The sequence below is a fragment of the Lissotriton vulgaris genome, chromosome 1_1 (assembly GCF_964263255.1).
Source record: "Lissotriton vulgaris chromosome 1_1, aLisVul1.2, whole genome shotgun sequence".
Classification (NCBI taxonomy): domain Eukaryota; kingdom Metazoa; phylum Chordata; class Amphibia; order Caudata; family Salamandridae; genus Lissotriton; species Lissotriton vulgaris.
The window spans coordinates 25,086,836-25,100,949 of NC_141685.1; the positions used below are offsets into that span (position 1 = coordinate 25,086,836).

Consider the following 14,114-nt stretch of genomic DNA (forward strand, 5'->3'; position numbering starts at 1 on the left):
AGGTGGTGGGGGAGCGACAGTAGGCGAACTAGAAGGATCCCCAGAAGAAGGTGGTGTGGAAGTAATGTCCTTTAAAAGTTCTGGGATTCCCTGGGATGTAAAGGGGTCCTCAGTAATAGGGGTCACCTCTGTACTGGGTATTAAAATATGCGGGGACGTAGCCAGGGGGGTTCTTGCCTTATAACCCTCGATGGAGCGTCGACGCTCCACCCTTCTCTCTGCTAGGGCTTCTTCCCTTTCAATTTCTGAGATAGATTTCTTGAAATAGTTATCTAGAGTGCCCTTGTTAGGGTTAACCCCCGATGTCCCAGGTGAGGCCGTATCCATAATGGGAAGAGGATACACAGCTGTGAAGTTATATAGGGGTGACTGTACCTAGAATTACCTAACCAGCAATACTGAAGGAACTATAGTAACACTTAAGCAGAGTGTACAAACAGTGGTATTCGCAGAGAACCCGGGTCTAGGTAGCACACAAAAATAAAGGGGCGGGGCCCAGCCCAGCCTCTCCGGCCACCTAACGGCCACACAACGGCCCGCTCTTTGCCCGGTCTTCGCCCGCGCTTCCGCCCGCGCGCGTCCCGCGTACGCGTGCGGGAGCTGGGCTAAGTAGGAGGAGGAGGGGGCGGGAAGAGGCACCAGGTGCGCGCGATTACCTGGCGCTAGCACCTCTGGGCCTCGCAGTCCCGCTCCCGCTGCCAAACTCAACTCCCTCAGCAGGTGGAAAGATCTGGGCTGGAATGCGCCGGCTGACTCGTGCAGGATACCAAGATGAATCCCTTGGGGCAGTTGCAGTGATGAAATGGAGCACACGGGCTCAGGCACAGTTCTGCTTTCAATCGCAGGCGGTGGAAAAACAACGGAGCACACAGGCTCGAAGTACAAGGGTCCCAAATGCGGATAGGCAGCCGCAGTTTAAAGGGCTCCCCACGCTTCCAGCAGCAAGCACGACTGCGAGCGGCACGGCTATTTATCATACGGTAGTGGCAGTATATGCAAAAAAAGGAGAGGGGGCAAGGAGGTATGGGTCAAGGGTATGGGCACCTCTGACGGGTGGGTGGCTACACTAGGAAAGGGATAGTAGAGCACCATTCTATACACTATAAGATGTGGAAATGTTATGTTATGGGGGAGGAGACAGAACACTATCAGGAGAATAAATGTGTTTCCAGCTGCCTCCTACACAACTGGGTCCTGGATGGAGCGTAACGCAAGAGGGAGGGCGTTCAAGGCAGTCGTTGCCTTCACCGAGAAGGAGCTGCCCCCAATTCTCTGAAACTTAAAACGAGGGACCAGAGCATAGCAAAGGGATGAGGACCGCAGAGAACGTACGGGAACATAAAAAGAGAAACGCCTCTGTAAGTAAAGAGGGCCACAGCCATGAAGGGCACGATTGACCAGAGTTAAAGATTTAAATGACTCTATCCAGCATGGGAAGCCAGTGAAGATAGCGTAGCTGTTGGCAGATACTGTTTCTAGCCAGAATGCCCAAAAGAAGTCTGGCTGCTGTATTCTGGATCACCTGTAGTTTTTTCATCAGGTACCCAGGAACGCCAGCATAAAGGGCATTGGTATGGGAATGGGGGTCAATTTGGTACATTTTTCCACAGGTGTCTTCTACGTGGGAAAGATAGCAATATATGTATACATGTTTGATCTGTGTATAAGATGTGACAAGAATTAATCTTAAGAATGGATTGTCCACTTGGAGGGGTGCGTTAAAAGTAAGCTATAAAATATGCAATAAAGATATGTTTAAAAGAAAAAAGGAAAACATCAACCTTAGAAGAGGGGCTGTGAACTGTGCTTGATAGAACCAAAGACCTGTTTGAGGAATTATCAACGTCATCTTTTTTAAATTGGAAGTAAACCAGTTTTGCGCTTAGTATAGATGGTTTACAGCCACTCCAATGGTTGTGACAAGTGCTCCTGGCAAAGGGTATATGTTTAACGTTTTTCACTCAGTGTGGGTTCTCTCATGTCGACGGGCGTCCATTTTACAACTTAAGTGTTTCTGAGATTCAGAACAGTGATAAGGATTTGGCACAGGACGCATTCTTTCATGTTCATTGAAATGAATTTTCTGAATAAAGCTTTTCTGGCATTTAAAACACTAATTAACACTTTTCCTTTATAACGTTGACCTTCCAACTGAATCTTTACTTGCCTTCATAACACTCATACATTTATTTTAGCTAGTATAGGCTTTTACATGTGGAGTGAGAATTATTTTATAACTAAAGCTTCTCTGGAATTCAGAGAACTGAAGAGGTTCTTCCCCCATTGTGTGTTCTCTCATGAACAGTAAGGTGACTTTTCACACTGAAGCTTTTCTGGCATTCAAGGCACTGATAAGGTTTTTCCCCAGTGTGAGTTCTCTCATGTAAAGTTAGACTGAGTTTATAACTGAAGCTTTTCTGGCATTCAAGGCACTGATAAGGTTTTTCCCCAGTGTGAGTTCTCTGATGTATAATAAGACTGGTTTTATAACTGAAAGTTTTTAGGCATTCAGAGCACTGATAAGGTTTTTGACCAGTATGTTTTCGTTCATGGTGAGTGAGACTAGCTCTTTCCTTAAAGTTTTTGTGACGTTCAGAGCACTGATATGGTTTTTCCCCAGTGTGAGTTCTCTGATGTGTAATAAGACTGGTTTTATAACTGAAAGTTTTTAGGCATTCAGAGCACTGATAAGGTTTTTGACCACTATGTTTTCGTTCATGGTAAGTGAGACTAGCTCTTTCCTTAAAGTTTTTGTGACATTCAGAGCACTGATATGGTTTTTCCCCAGTGTGAGTTCTCTGATGTGTTATAAGACTGGTTTTATAACTGAAAGTTTTTAGGCATTCAGAGCACTGATATGGTTTCTCCCCAGTGTGAGTTCTCTCATGGAAAATAAGACCAGCTTTCAGGCGATAGCTTTTCTGGCATTCAGAGCAGTGATATGGTTTCTCCCCAGTGTGAGTTCTCTCATGGAAAATAAGACCAGCTTTCAGGCAATAGCTTTTCTGGCATTCAGAGCAGTGATATGGTTTTTCCCCGGTGTGGGTTCTCTCATGTTGAGTGAGAAGGTATTTACGACTAAAGTTTTTTGGGCATTCAGAGCACTGATGGGATTTCTGCCCAGTATGGGTTAACTCATGCCGGGTGAGAATGGTTTTCCGACTGAAGGTTTTCTGGCACTCAGAGCACTTGTAAGGTTGTTGCCCAGTATGCATTCTCTCATGTTGAGTGAGATCTGATTTACATTGGTAACTATTTAGGCATTCAGAGCACTGATACGGTTTCTGTCCAGTGTGAGTGCTCTCATGTTTACGGAGATAGGCTTTTTGAGCGAACCTTTTGTGACATTCAGGACACTGATAAGGTTTCTCTCCAGTGTGAGTTCTCTCATGTTGACTGAGAATGGTTTTACAATTGAAGCTTCTCAGACATTCAGAGCAATGAAAAGGTTTTTCTCCAGTATGTGTTCTCTCATGTCGAGTAAGGCTGCATTTACTTAGGAAACCTTTGTAGCATTCAGAGCACGTATGAGGTTTTTCCCCAGTGTGAGTTCTCACATGTCGAGTCAGATGCCCTTTGCGAGTGAAGCGTTTCAGGCATTCAGAGCACTGATGAAGTTTTACCCCAGTGTGAATTTTCTCATGCTGACTGAGTCTGGATTGACAACTAAAGCTCTTCTCACATTCAGAGCATGCATGAGACTTCTTTTTGGTGCTGATATCTCCAAGTTCTGTTTTGTCTTGTATACATTCCATTATGAGATAAGATTTCTTTCCGAAGTTAATATCTCCAAGTTGGGGTTTTTCTAGCAGACATACCATAAGACAATACTAAATCTTATTCAGCATGTGTTTAGCATCATCCACTCAAATGTGCTGCACTTGTCCAACTCAACACTTGGACATTTATTTAGCCAAAGATCACTTCTCTGTGGAGTTCACAGTGTATAACCTCTGTAGGCAACCTAATTCACCCTACAACCTTAATATCAGCAGCCCCTGGTACTTATGGGGAAGCCTCTCATGGGATTATTGCCTCTTCAATACATCCATGTGGATTCTCTAACCCTTATCTCATACTTATTTATTTATGAGTAAATGCAGCACTGATCAGGTCTTTGGTTGGTGTTCAGTATTTCAAAGCTAGGTACATATTCACATAATGTATTGGCATGAACATTCAGAATACTTTTGTGTATCAGTAGCAGCACATTGTTTCTGGTAACCCTTCTTACGGATGTCTTATATGTCTGTATATAAGACTACAATGAGGATGTTAAGGATTTTGCAGGTCCTGCCTGGTAACAAATACCTGAGATCACTTCTAATGGGTAAGAATGACAGTGGACATGTGGACCCGGACTACAAGCAATAGGTCATTGGTCACAGAGGTACATTTATTTTCCCTCATTCTTCTTCCCTTTATCCCAGATATACCCACATCGCTAGTTCGTAACTAACAGGTATCTTAGTCCTAACCGGATTACCTGTCTTTTAAGCAGCTTCATTAACATTGTATAAGTGATGAACAGATATTTGTTTTGGATTTAAAGACAATTCACTGGATATGGTGCTCAAGTGTTCTATTTGCTGAGATCTGTTAAAAACTCTTCAAGTCCCACTTGTTGTGTGTGTATTATCTTCTCTTGGAACGGATAGAACTTTAGACTGATGCGTGTCCTATTTGGTTCACACAGATGGTCTTCCTGCCCTGGGTTAGCATCTCCAGGGCATACTTCATATACCATTAGAGCAGCAGGAAATCTATTTAGAGAAACTGCTTTCACATTCTTTATTGTACTCTAATCCAAGTTCCTCACCACATCTTTTTCCTAGATACTTCTCTCTTGTTGGAGCTCTGAAGCAACTTTACTTCATTAGCATCGGTCCTTTAATAGTTTTCAATTATTTGCTTATTACTGATCACCATATTGTCTTCAATGCCCACTCTTCAATCACCTGTGGATTTAAAAACAGAGATTGTTAAAGAATGCAAACTGGAAGAAAGGAATAACATTTATTAGCGATACAGACATCCAGAGTCTGAGTTCATTTTGAGAGATGGATGAGAGGGATGAGAGGGCTCTAGGCATTTTCTAGATAGAAAGCTTGAGAACACTGGAACACTACGTTGAGGAGGTCTAAAGATGGAGATCCCGATGAACAGTTTGTGCACATCAGTAATCATCAGTAAGCTATTCAAGTCTCTGATCAAAACTTCCTCCCACTCACTGTGCGGTATACCTCTACACACAAGTCCCCAAACCAGGCAAGCAATATCTCAAAGAACAAGCACGCACACCCTCATAAGAGTCTCCTCTTCCCAGCACCACAAACAATGCTAATTCTCCCAGGCAAGCATGTGTTAACTCAAGAGTCGACAATAGAAAAGATAAGACAAGAATTTTGGAATATCATGGTCAACCTTAAGCTGGCAGTTGAATTTACTATGGCTCAGGAAACTAGGAGACTGTATAGATCTCCAACGACCACAAACACACAGTATCAAGCACACCTAGACGGATCTCTATGCCTTTGCCAAACACAACTATACGCCTCAACTGGACAACAAACAAGATGTTAGAGGTGGACATTGATAACCTTTGCCAATCTTACATAACATACCCTCACCACACAAAAACAACTTATAAAATACACATTATAGCTATAAATACTACTCTGGAGCAACAAGTCATAGCTTCTACTATAAACCTCTCAAATGTAAGACAGATCACCTTCGTCCCAGGTAATCAAGACAGAACAAGCACTGGCGTTGCCAATAGGTCTCGCAGTAGGAAAGTTTGAGCTATTGGTTGTGTAAATGACAAAGCCCTTTATGTATTCAAAATGATAACAACAGTGAAAGGCATTGTTATTTGCCATTGTAATAGTTCCACCTGTCGTACTGCGAGATCTATTGGCAACGTGAGTGTTTTTCGTGTGTGAGTGGCGTTGTGTGTGTGAGTGGCGTTGCGTGTGTGAGTGGCGTTGCGTGTGTGTGTGGCGTTGCGTGTGTGAGTGGTGTTGCGTGTGTGAGTGGGGTTGCGTGTGTGAGTGGCGTTGCGTGTGTGAGTGGCGTTGCCTGTGTGTGAGGCGTTGGCTGTGTGATTTGTGTTGCCTGTGTGAGTGGCGTTGCCTGTGTAAGTGGCGTTGGCTGTGTGAGTGTGGTTGGCAGTGTGAGTGGCGTTGCATGTGTGAGTGGCGTTGCATGTGGCAGTGGCGTTGCATGTGTGCGTAGTTGAGTGGCGTTGCGTAGTTGAGTGGCGTTGCATGTGTGAGTGGCGTTGCATGTGTGAGTGTCGTTGCGTAGTTGAGTGGCGTTGCGTAGTTGAGTGGCATTGCGTAGTTGAGTGGCGTTGCGTAGATGTGTGTCCCGTTTGTACAGAGGACACATGGGTTAGCTACACAGAAAATCACAGACACACGCATTTGCAGCAGGCACTATAACCTAATGAGCTATATGCATATTTAACAGACACAAAAGAACAGCGCGGGTCAGGTAGCGCATCCTTCCTAGCCACGGGCTCACAGTCACGTTAGAGGAAAAAACAAACTAGGTTAAAGTGTCCCTAAGCATTACACAGTCACAGCTGCACGGGGAAAGGCGGATAGCGAGTTATCTTAAAATAATCTCACTGTATGTAATCTCTGTAGCACCCCTCCTCCCCCATTTCTCACATGTAAGTTACTATTTTACATTTAAAATAACATTGTTTATGGATGTTGCGTAAATCAAACATATTCTCTGCAAAATGTCTGTAATCGAAAGTCCCACATCTATTGACAGCATAAAACTAACCACTGAATTTATCACAAACGGTAAATATTTCAGCAAACAGTTCTAACCCAGAATCAGATGCGGCTGACATCTGCAAAAGGTGTTAAGGCAAACGGATGGAAGGGTGATATACACACCCCCCTCATCCCCTCCCCCCCCCCACACTTCTAAAGAGCACACAAGGAATTCTTAGAGCGGAAGAAAAGGAACCTATAAAAGCTGTGCTTATCTTGACAAAGCACATTTGTCAAAGGCTCTGTGAAAACTGGCACAAGCATAAGTAATAAGGCCCCAGCAACAACGTAGGTTGTTTATGGGCTGTTACCAGAGCTCTTATCAACGTGAAAGCAGGAGAAATTACACGTGGAACCGAAAGAAGGTTTAAACCTGTGCCCAAAACTGGACCCCAACGAACTATGCTGCACTCGCATGATCACTTCTATAAGTGATCCCTTTGGTTCACGGCCGTGAGGGATGTTAATTAGGGGGGAGGAGAAGTAAGTGAGGCCGAGCCCACTGGGGGAAGCAACAGATGGCTTTGGTGTTAATGCGCTTCGCGCGCTGGATGGAAAGCGCGTGCAGCCTCTCTGCGCTGCAACACAGGCCCTGCTCTCTCTGTGATGCATCACAGACCCAAGGGAAGCCAGTCCTCAGATGTGGAGTTGAGCCAATTAACTTTACCACCCTCTTGTTGTCCCTATAAGTATCCCGAGGTGGAAAATAGAAATCAGCACCCAACACAACTTCATCCAAACTGACATTTGGAGGTGGCAGGAATCCAGGGTGCACTGGTTGCTCAAAAAATGCCATGAAGGTGGTAGCAAGTAACGGAGAGGCTTCTTGTTTATAAGAGTTCTAGACAACAGGAGTTGCTATTACTTTATATTTACATCGGAAGGATGAACCGCCCAGCTGACATTACTTGAATTCAGAATTGTAACTGCAGAACGCATGTTGGTCAGTAGCAGCGTTTAACTTTAGCTCGTTGACCAATCTGGGTATTGAAATTATCAACACATTGTCAGCTTGTTGCAGTTTTGGCAATTCCGCCATGCCTTCCTTATAAGCCACCCCCGTACTATTCACATTTATTAATGTTTTAATTGTGTGCATTTTTTTTTTATAGCAGCTCAGGTTGGAAGTATTTAGAACTGGATAAATAACGCACAGCTCTACAAATTGCGGCCACTTGAGCGTACATTAGGAGCTGTTAGGAGTGGCGCTGATGACTTCCTTCTCTGCTTGCATGTGCCGTTTCTTTTTTGAGCCCTCATAAAAACTAATCTGCGGTCGGAACTAGCTCTGAAGTTTTATCGTGATTTACTGAGCCAAGAACCAGATGCTGAGATGGGTCACTTGTAGGTCATGGGTTCGGCTGCGCAGATGAAAAAATGACGCACTTTTTAAGTGGCTCTACGAAAGAAAACAAGCATTGGCCAATGTAGAGCATGAAAAGAGGTAATTACTAGGCCGTGAGGGATGTTAATTAGGGGGGAGGAGAAGTAAGTGAGGCCGAGCCTGCTGGGGGAAGCAACAGATGGCTTTGGCACATTCCAATGAAGTCTGGTGGGGGGCGGGGGTGGGGAGCAGGCATATGGTGTTTGAGTGAGCAGCCTTTGATGTGCGAGCGAGATGTCTAGCGGAATGCTCCTATAAGAATGCTTCACATTTTAATATAATCAAAAGGACTGGGCTAACGCCAGGCCATATAATAAAAAATAAGGTCTATTTCCTTGTTTGCTGCTGCTTGCTAATAAATTCCCGCCACATTGCTCGAGGCTCTTAATTATTTTTCAGCACAGAGTTGTATTTTTCGTCCCTTGTTCACATGGCAGGACCTTTCAAAGGCGGAGCCCGGGCACGCCCTCTCAGCACACCTGCCGGCTACCGGCAGGATGTGTGTGGGAGGTTTACGGACAGGCCGTCAGGAGGAAAGATAACGCCGGCTGGATTGCACTGTAGGACATCCCAACATCCAAGTGAGTCAGCCGACAGGGATGTGTGAAGGCCCTGCTGGCGGGGAGTGAGCAGAGGGGGTGGGCGGGGATGACGCGCCAAGCTGAGGGGCTGGGGAATTCTACAGAGGGCACGAGCACAAAGGAATGACGTGCAGTGCAACACGGAAACAAGTATTCCCGCAGCTTCCAGCTTCAACAGGCACTTCGCTCCTTTCTGTCCTGTGTTGATCCTCTGCGGAACACTATGCAGGCCTAGCAGGGCTGACGTGGTTGAGAATCTGGCCGATAATAGGTTTCAGTGTACCTTTGTCCCAGAGAGCGAGGCAGGCAGGAAGGGAAAGAAAGACTTGAGAGGGAAATAGATCACAGATAAAGAAAGAGATTGGAGATAGAGAGAGAGCGTGTTGGAGAGAGATCGAGGGAGAAGCATCATGCAGGGAAAAGGGATCGAAAGAAAGGGAAAGAAAGAGGGAGCATCATGCAGGGAAAAGGGATCGAAAGAAAGGGAAAGAAAGAGGGGTAGACAAGAGCCACAAGCTGGTGAGAGCGGCTGCTGAATCCTCCGTGTGGTGTGGGAGGAGTGCTGTTGTGGGGAGAGAGAGGGGAGGTGCTGGTGTGGGAGGGGGGAGGTGCTGGTGTGGGAGAGGGCAAGGCTGTGTTTGCGGGGAGAGAGAGGGGAGGTGCTGGTGTGGGAGGGGGGAGTTGCTGGTGTGGGAGGAGTGCTGCTACAGCAAGGCTGTGTTTGTTTGGAGAGAGAGGGGAGGTGCTGGTGTGGGAGGGGGGAGTTGCTGGTGTGGGAGGAGTGCTGCTATGGCAAGGCTGTGTTTGTTTGGAGAGAGAGGGGAGGTGCTGGTGTGGGAGGGGGGAGTTGCTGGTGTGGGAGGAGTGCTGCTAGGGGAGGAGAAGCCCTGGACGTGAATGCTCGTGCATGTTTGATCACGTGATTCACATGAACTGCAAGAAAACCGCGGCTGAAAGCCCTTTGGTTTGAAGAGAAAATAGCCGACTTGAATTCTCCCCATTTCCCATTCCTGCGGAATGGTAAAGGCGAGACCTAAAAAAGATAACCTAAAAAGACACTGAAAAGCTATCTGCACAACTGCAATCAGCAGCTAAAAATGCCAAAGACATAGCCGACCCCATCCCGTCACATAATCTAGGCCAGGGGTGTGGAATTTAATAAATTATCTACTTGTCCATGTAGAAGGTTGCTTCAGAAATCTACTTGTCCTGTAAAAAAAATCCACTTGTCCCTTTAGTGCCATGTAGTGTGGCGACAAATTATGGCAGTAATCTCCACATATAAGAGCTCGGATATAGCTTATGGGATTATGCCAGGGCTCATACCATGATAGTGTTTGAATACGTGCGATCCTCTTATGTTGCCACATTTCCGCATATCTACATACTGGGGCTGAAGGTAGTGGTACACAATAGTTCCACTGTTAGAATGCCCTTTTGAGTCTGTGCAAACCTACTAACTTGCGTGTTTTAAGGTTTTTCAACAACTTTTCTCAGATCTGTTCCTATACTGAGAAATTTAGGAAATTTACTCCTTACAATGGCAGACGTAAACCTTCTTACAAAGTTGGGAAAAAGAGTGGTTGGAGGGAAAGTTAACTTGCAGAGCTAAGATGTTCGCATGAGCAAAGAAACACATGCATATTTGCTCATGCCAAAATGCAGTTCACAAATATTTTCTAGGAGTACTATTTTTTGTCCTACTTCTGTAAATTTTTGGGAATTCACGAACGCAGTATAGCTGCACTTAATGCAAGGACATATACCCTGGGTGCACTTTTTAGACTTTCTTTAATAATTGGTTCGGTAATTTGGTCTGGAGTTGACCATGACGTATTGCATTTATTAAAATGTTGTCTCGCTGTCTGTATCGACTGGCTTCACTGTGAGTGACAGCATTCAGCTCTTTCACAAGGAGCATATCGGCACACAGTAGTTTTGCTCAATGCCAGTAACTACTGTGGCAGAATGTGCTACTTAAGACCAGAAACAATTGTTGCTTTTGCCAATGTTTGTTATAATGGTGAGGGCCCTGCATGCTTGTTTCCGGTCCAGGGAAGACATGGCTTGGCAGTTCGGGCTGGACTGTTCCCATGAGGCACAGGGTCAGACTGATTTGCATATGGCCATGTCTGTACTGGGGTGGTGGAGCGAGCTTAAGAATGGTGATGGATTAAACCCAGATCAGTTGACTGGGGGTGAGTGTTTGATTTGCTCAAACGCTCCCTCCATCATCCCCTTTGGTATCGCTTTGTTCGCCCTGAGTTGGCAGGGTATGCCCATACGTGTGTCCCTTGCTCACTCTACCACTGGATTCAAGATAGCCTGGCTGATGAGGATTATGAATCCGAAACTGGTCCCAGGATGCTTGTTTCTGGTCCAGGGAAGACATGGCTTGGCAGTTCGGGCTGGACTGTTCCCATGAGGCACAGGGTCAGACTGATTTGCATATGGCCATGTCTGAACTGGGTTGGCTGAGTGGGCTAAAGAATGGTGATGGATTAAACCCAGATCAGTTGACTGGGGGTGAGTGTTTGATTTGCTCAAACGCTCCCTCCATCATCCCCTTTGGTATCGCTTTGTTCGCCTTGAGTTGGCAGGGTATGCCCAGACGTGTGTACCTTGCTCACTCTACCACTGGATTCAAGATAGCTGGCTGATGAGGATTATGAATCCGAAACTGGTCCCAGGATGCTTGTTTCTGGTCCAGGTAAGACATGGCTTGGCAGTTCGGGCTGGACTGTTCCCATAAGGCACAGGGTCAGACTGATTTGCATATGGCCATGTCTGTACTGGGGTGGTGGAGTGAGCTAAAGAATGGTGATGGATTAAACCCAGATCAGTTGACTGGGGGTGAGTGTTTGATTTACTCAAACGCTCCGTCCATCCTCCCCTTTGGTATCGCTTTGTTCGCCCTGAGTTGGCAGGGTATGCCTAGACGTGGGTCTCTTGCTCACTCTACCACTGGATTCAAGATAGCCCTGGCTGATGAGGATTATGAATCCGAAACCGGTCCCAGGATGCTTGTTTCCGGTCCAGGGAAGACATGGCTTGGCAGTTCGGGCTGGACTGTTCCCATGAGGCACAGGGTCAGACTGATTTGCATATGGCCATGTCTGAACTGGGGTGGTGGAGTGAGCTACAGAATGGTGATGGATTAAACCCAGATCAGTTGACTGGGGGTGAGTGTTTGATTTGCTCAAACGCTCCGTCCATCATCCCCTTTGGTATCGCTTTGTTCGCCCTGAGTTGGCAGGGTATACCCAGACGTAGGTCCATTGCTCACGCTACTACTGGATTCAAGATAGCCTGGCTGATGAGGATTCTGAATCCGAAACCGGTCCCAGGATGCTTGTTTCCGGTCCAGGGAAGACATGGCTTGGCAGTTCGGGCTGGACTGTTCCTATGAGGCACAGGGTCAGACTGATTTGCAAATGGCCATATCTGAACTGGGGTGGTGGAGTGAGCTACAGAATGGTGATGGATTAAACCCAGATCAGTTGACTGGGGGTGAGTGTTTGATTTGCTCAAACGCTCCGTCCATCATCCCCTTTGGTATCGCTTTGTTCGCCCTGAGATGGCAGGGTATGCCCAGACGTGGGTCCCTTGCTCACTGTACCACTGGATTCAAGATAGCCTGGCTGATGAGGATTATGAATCCGAAATCGCTTCATTTATTCATGAACATTTTATTTTGAAAGCAAAGAATCATCAATCTTGCTTTCGATTTTCTGCAAATATTTGAATCAAATAAGGGAGCATTTTGGGAGCATTATATACATAGCCTCATATTGCTAAACTTTGAAAACGTTTGTACACTTATCTATAGTGGAACCCGTGTCAGTAGTGTAGTTGGAGCTTACAACATTTACTCTCACCCTAATAATAAATGCTTTCAATTACTGAACCATAAATACAAGCTTGAACAGCATTAATATATGGACAAAAATATTACCTTAACTGCAGACAGTGCCCTTTCCAGATCCATAATGTGGTCCGTAAACTGGCAGCCAAAGGGTTTGTGCTGCAGGGGGTTGGGCCTACTTGTCCCAACGACAAAATACAAATGAAAACTTGTTGCCCTTGGCCTTAAACAATATGTCCTGGGCGTCGGCCTATAGGAATTCTACATCCCTGCTAGACACAACAATCCTAACAGTGACCTGACTAAATAACTCTTCCACACCACCATTAGATATCTTAGTTCCACCTAACTACAACATCATTAGACTGGACCACACACTAAAACCAAGTTGGGGGCGTGTGGGTTGCGTGCATTCACAGATCAGCCTTACAAATCAAACGATTTCAAATGGAGAAGATATCCTCCTGTGAGTTGAAGTTCTCATGGGTTAGGGGGATTTATTCCCTGACCAAATTACACATTATCTACCACCCTCCTGGAGACAACCAGACCCTCATGAGCAATTAACAGTCACAGTACAGACCTTACAACATCCGAACACAATCTTTCTAGGCGACTTCAACCTAAATTGCAATTAAATGGAGGACCCACATGTGACTGCACTTGCAGCCTGATTCATCAATCTCCCGTTTTGCGAGGCCCTAATAGCGAATTATAGCGATTCGCTATTAAGGACTCGCAAAACGGGATTCATGTAGGATTAGCAAACTTTATTGCGATTCCTACTGATTCCTTATTTGCGATTAGCAATTTGCTAATCGCAAATAAGATTGCGATTTGAAGGGTGCCAGGGGTGTCCAAAGGACACCCTGTAGCACCCCTCAAATGCACATTTGAACAGGTGTTGCGCACACACATGTCCAGAGGACATGTGTGTGTGTGTAACATGCAAATCAAAAAAATGCACTAAAGTGCTTTTTACTCTTTTTTCGCAATTTACCACCAAGTCAGACTTGGTGGTAAATTGCGACCAAATATTGCGAATTCGCAATTTCCTATTGGTTGATGAATTGGATTTAAGGAATCTCTATTAGAGATTCCTTAAATCCAATTCCTCGCAAATATACGATTTCGGTAATAGCGATTTTTGCATTTGGGATGATGAATCCCAAATGCAAAAATCGCACTTGCAAACGGCCAGATTCTCAGAATCTGGCCATTTGCGAGCGCAATTCATGTTGATGAATATGGCCGTAAATCTTTTTTCAAAGACCATAATCTGGTGCAATCATCCAATCAGGGGAGAGGAGTTGGCCTAATGGCTAGGGCGGTCGATCTTGAATCTTGGGAACTGGGTTCGAGTCTCGGCAATGACGCTGAACATACTGCGATTCTGGGCAAATCACTTAATCTCCCTGTGCCTAATAATTTTTTTTTTTTTTAAGTGTCCTCATCTAATGCAACTGGTGCTATGTAAAGCGCTCGGATGCCCG

General features: G+C 45.5%; 1 protein-coding gene across 1 annotated transcript in view; it reads right to left on the minus strand.

Annotated features, from left to right (window-relative positions):
* Positions 1–875: 875 nt before the first annotated feature.
* LOC147737021 (uncharacterized) overlaps positions 876–14,114 on the minus strand; it is a 33,546-nt gene continuing 20,307 nt past the window's right edge. Inside the window, exon 3 of the mRNA XM_086958254.1 lies at positions 876–4,958. Within this exon, the coding sequence (XP_086814380.1) occupies positions 2,256–3,821 (1,566 nt within the window). The 5' untranslated portion in view covers positions 3,822–4,958 and the 3' untranslated portion in view covers positions 876–2,255. The remainder of the gene's footprint in view (positions 4,959–14,114) is intronic.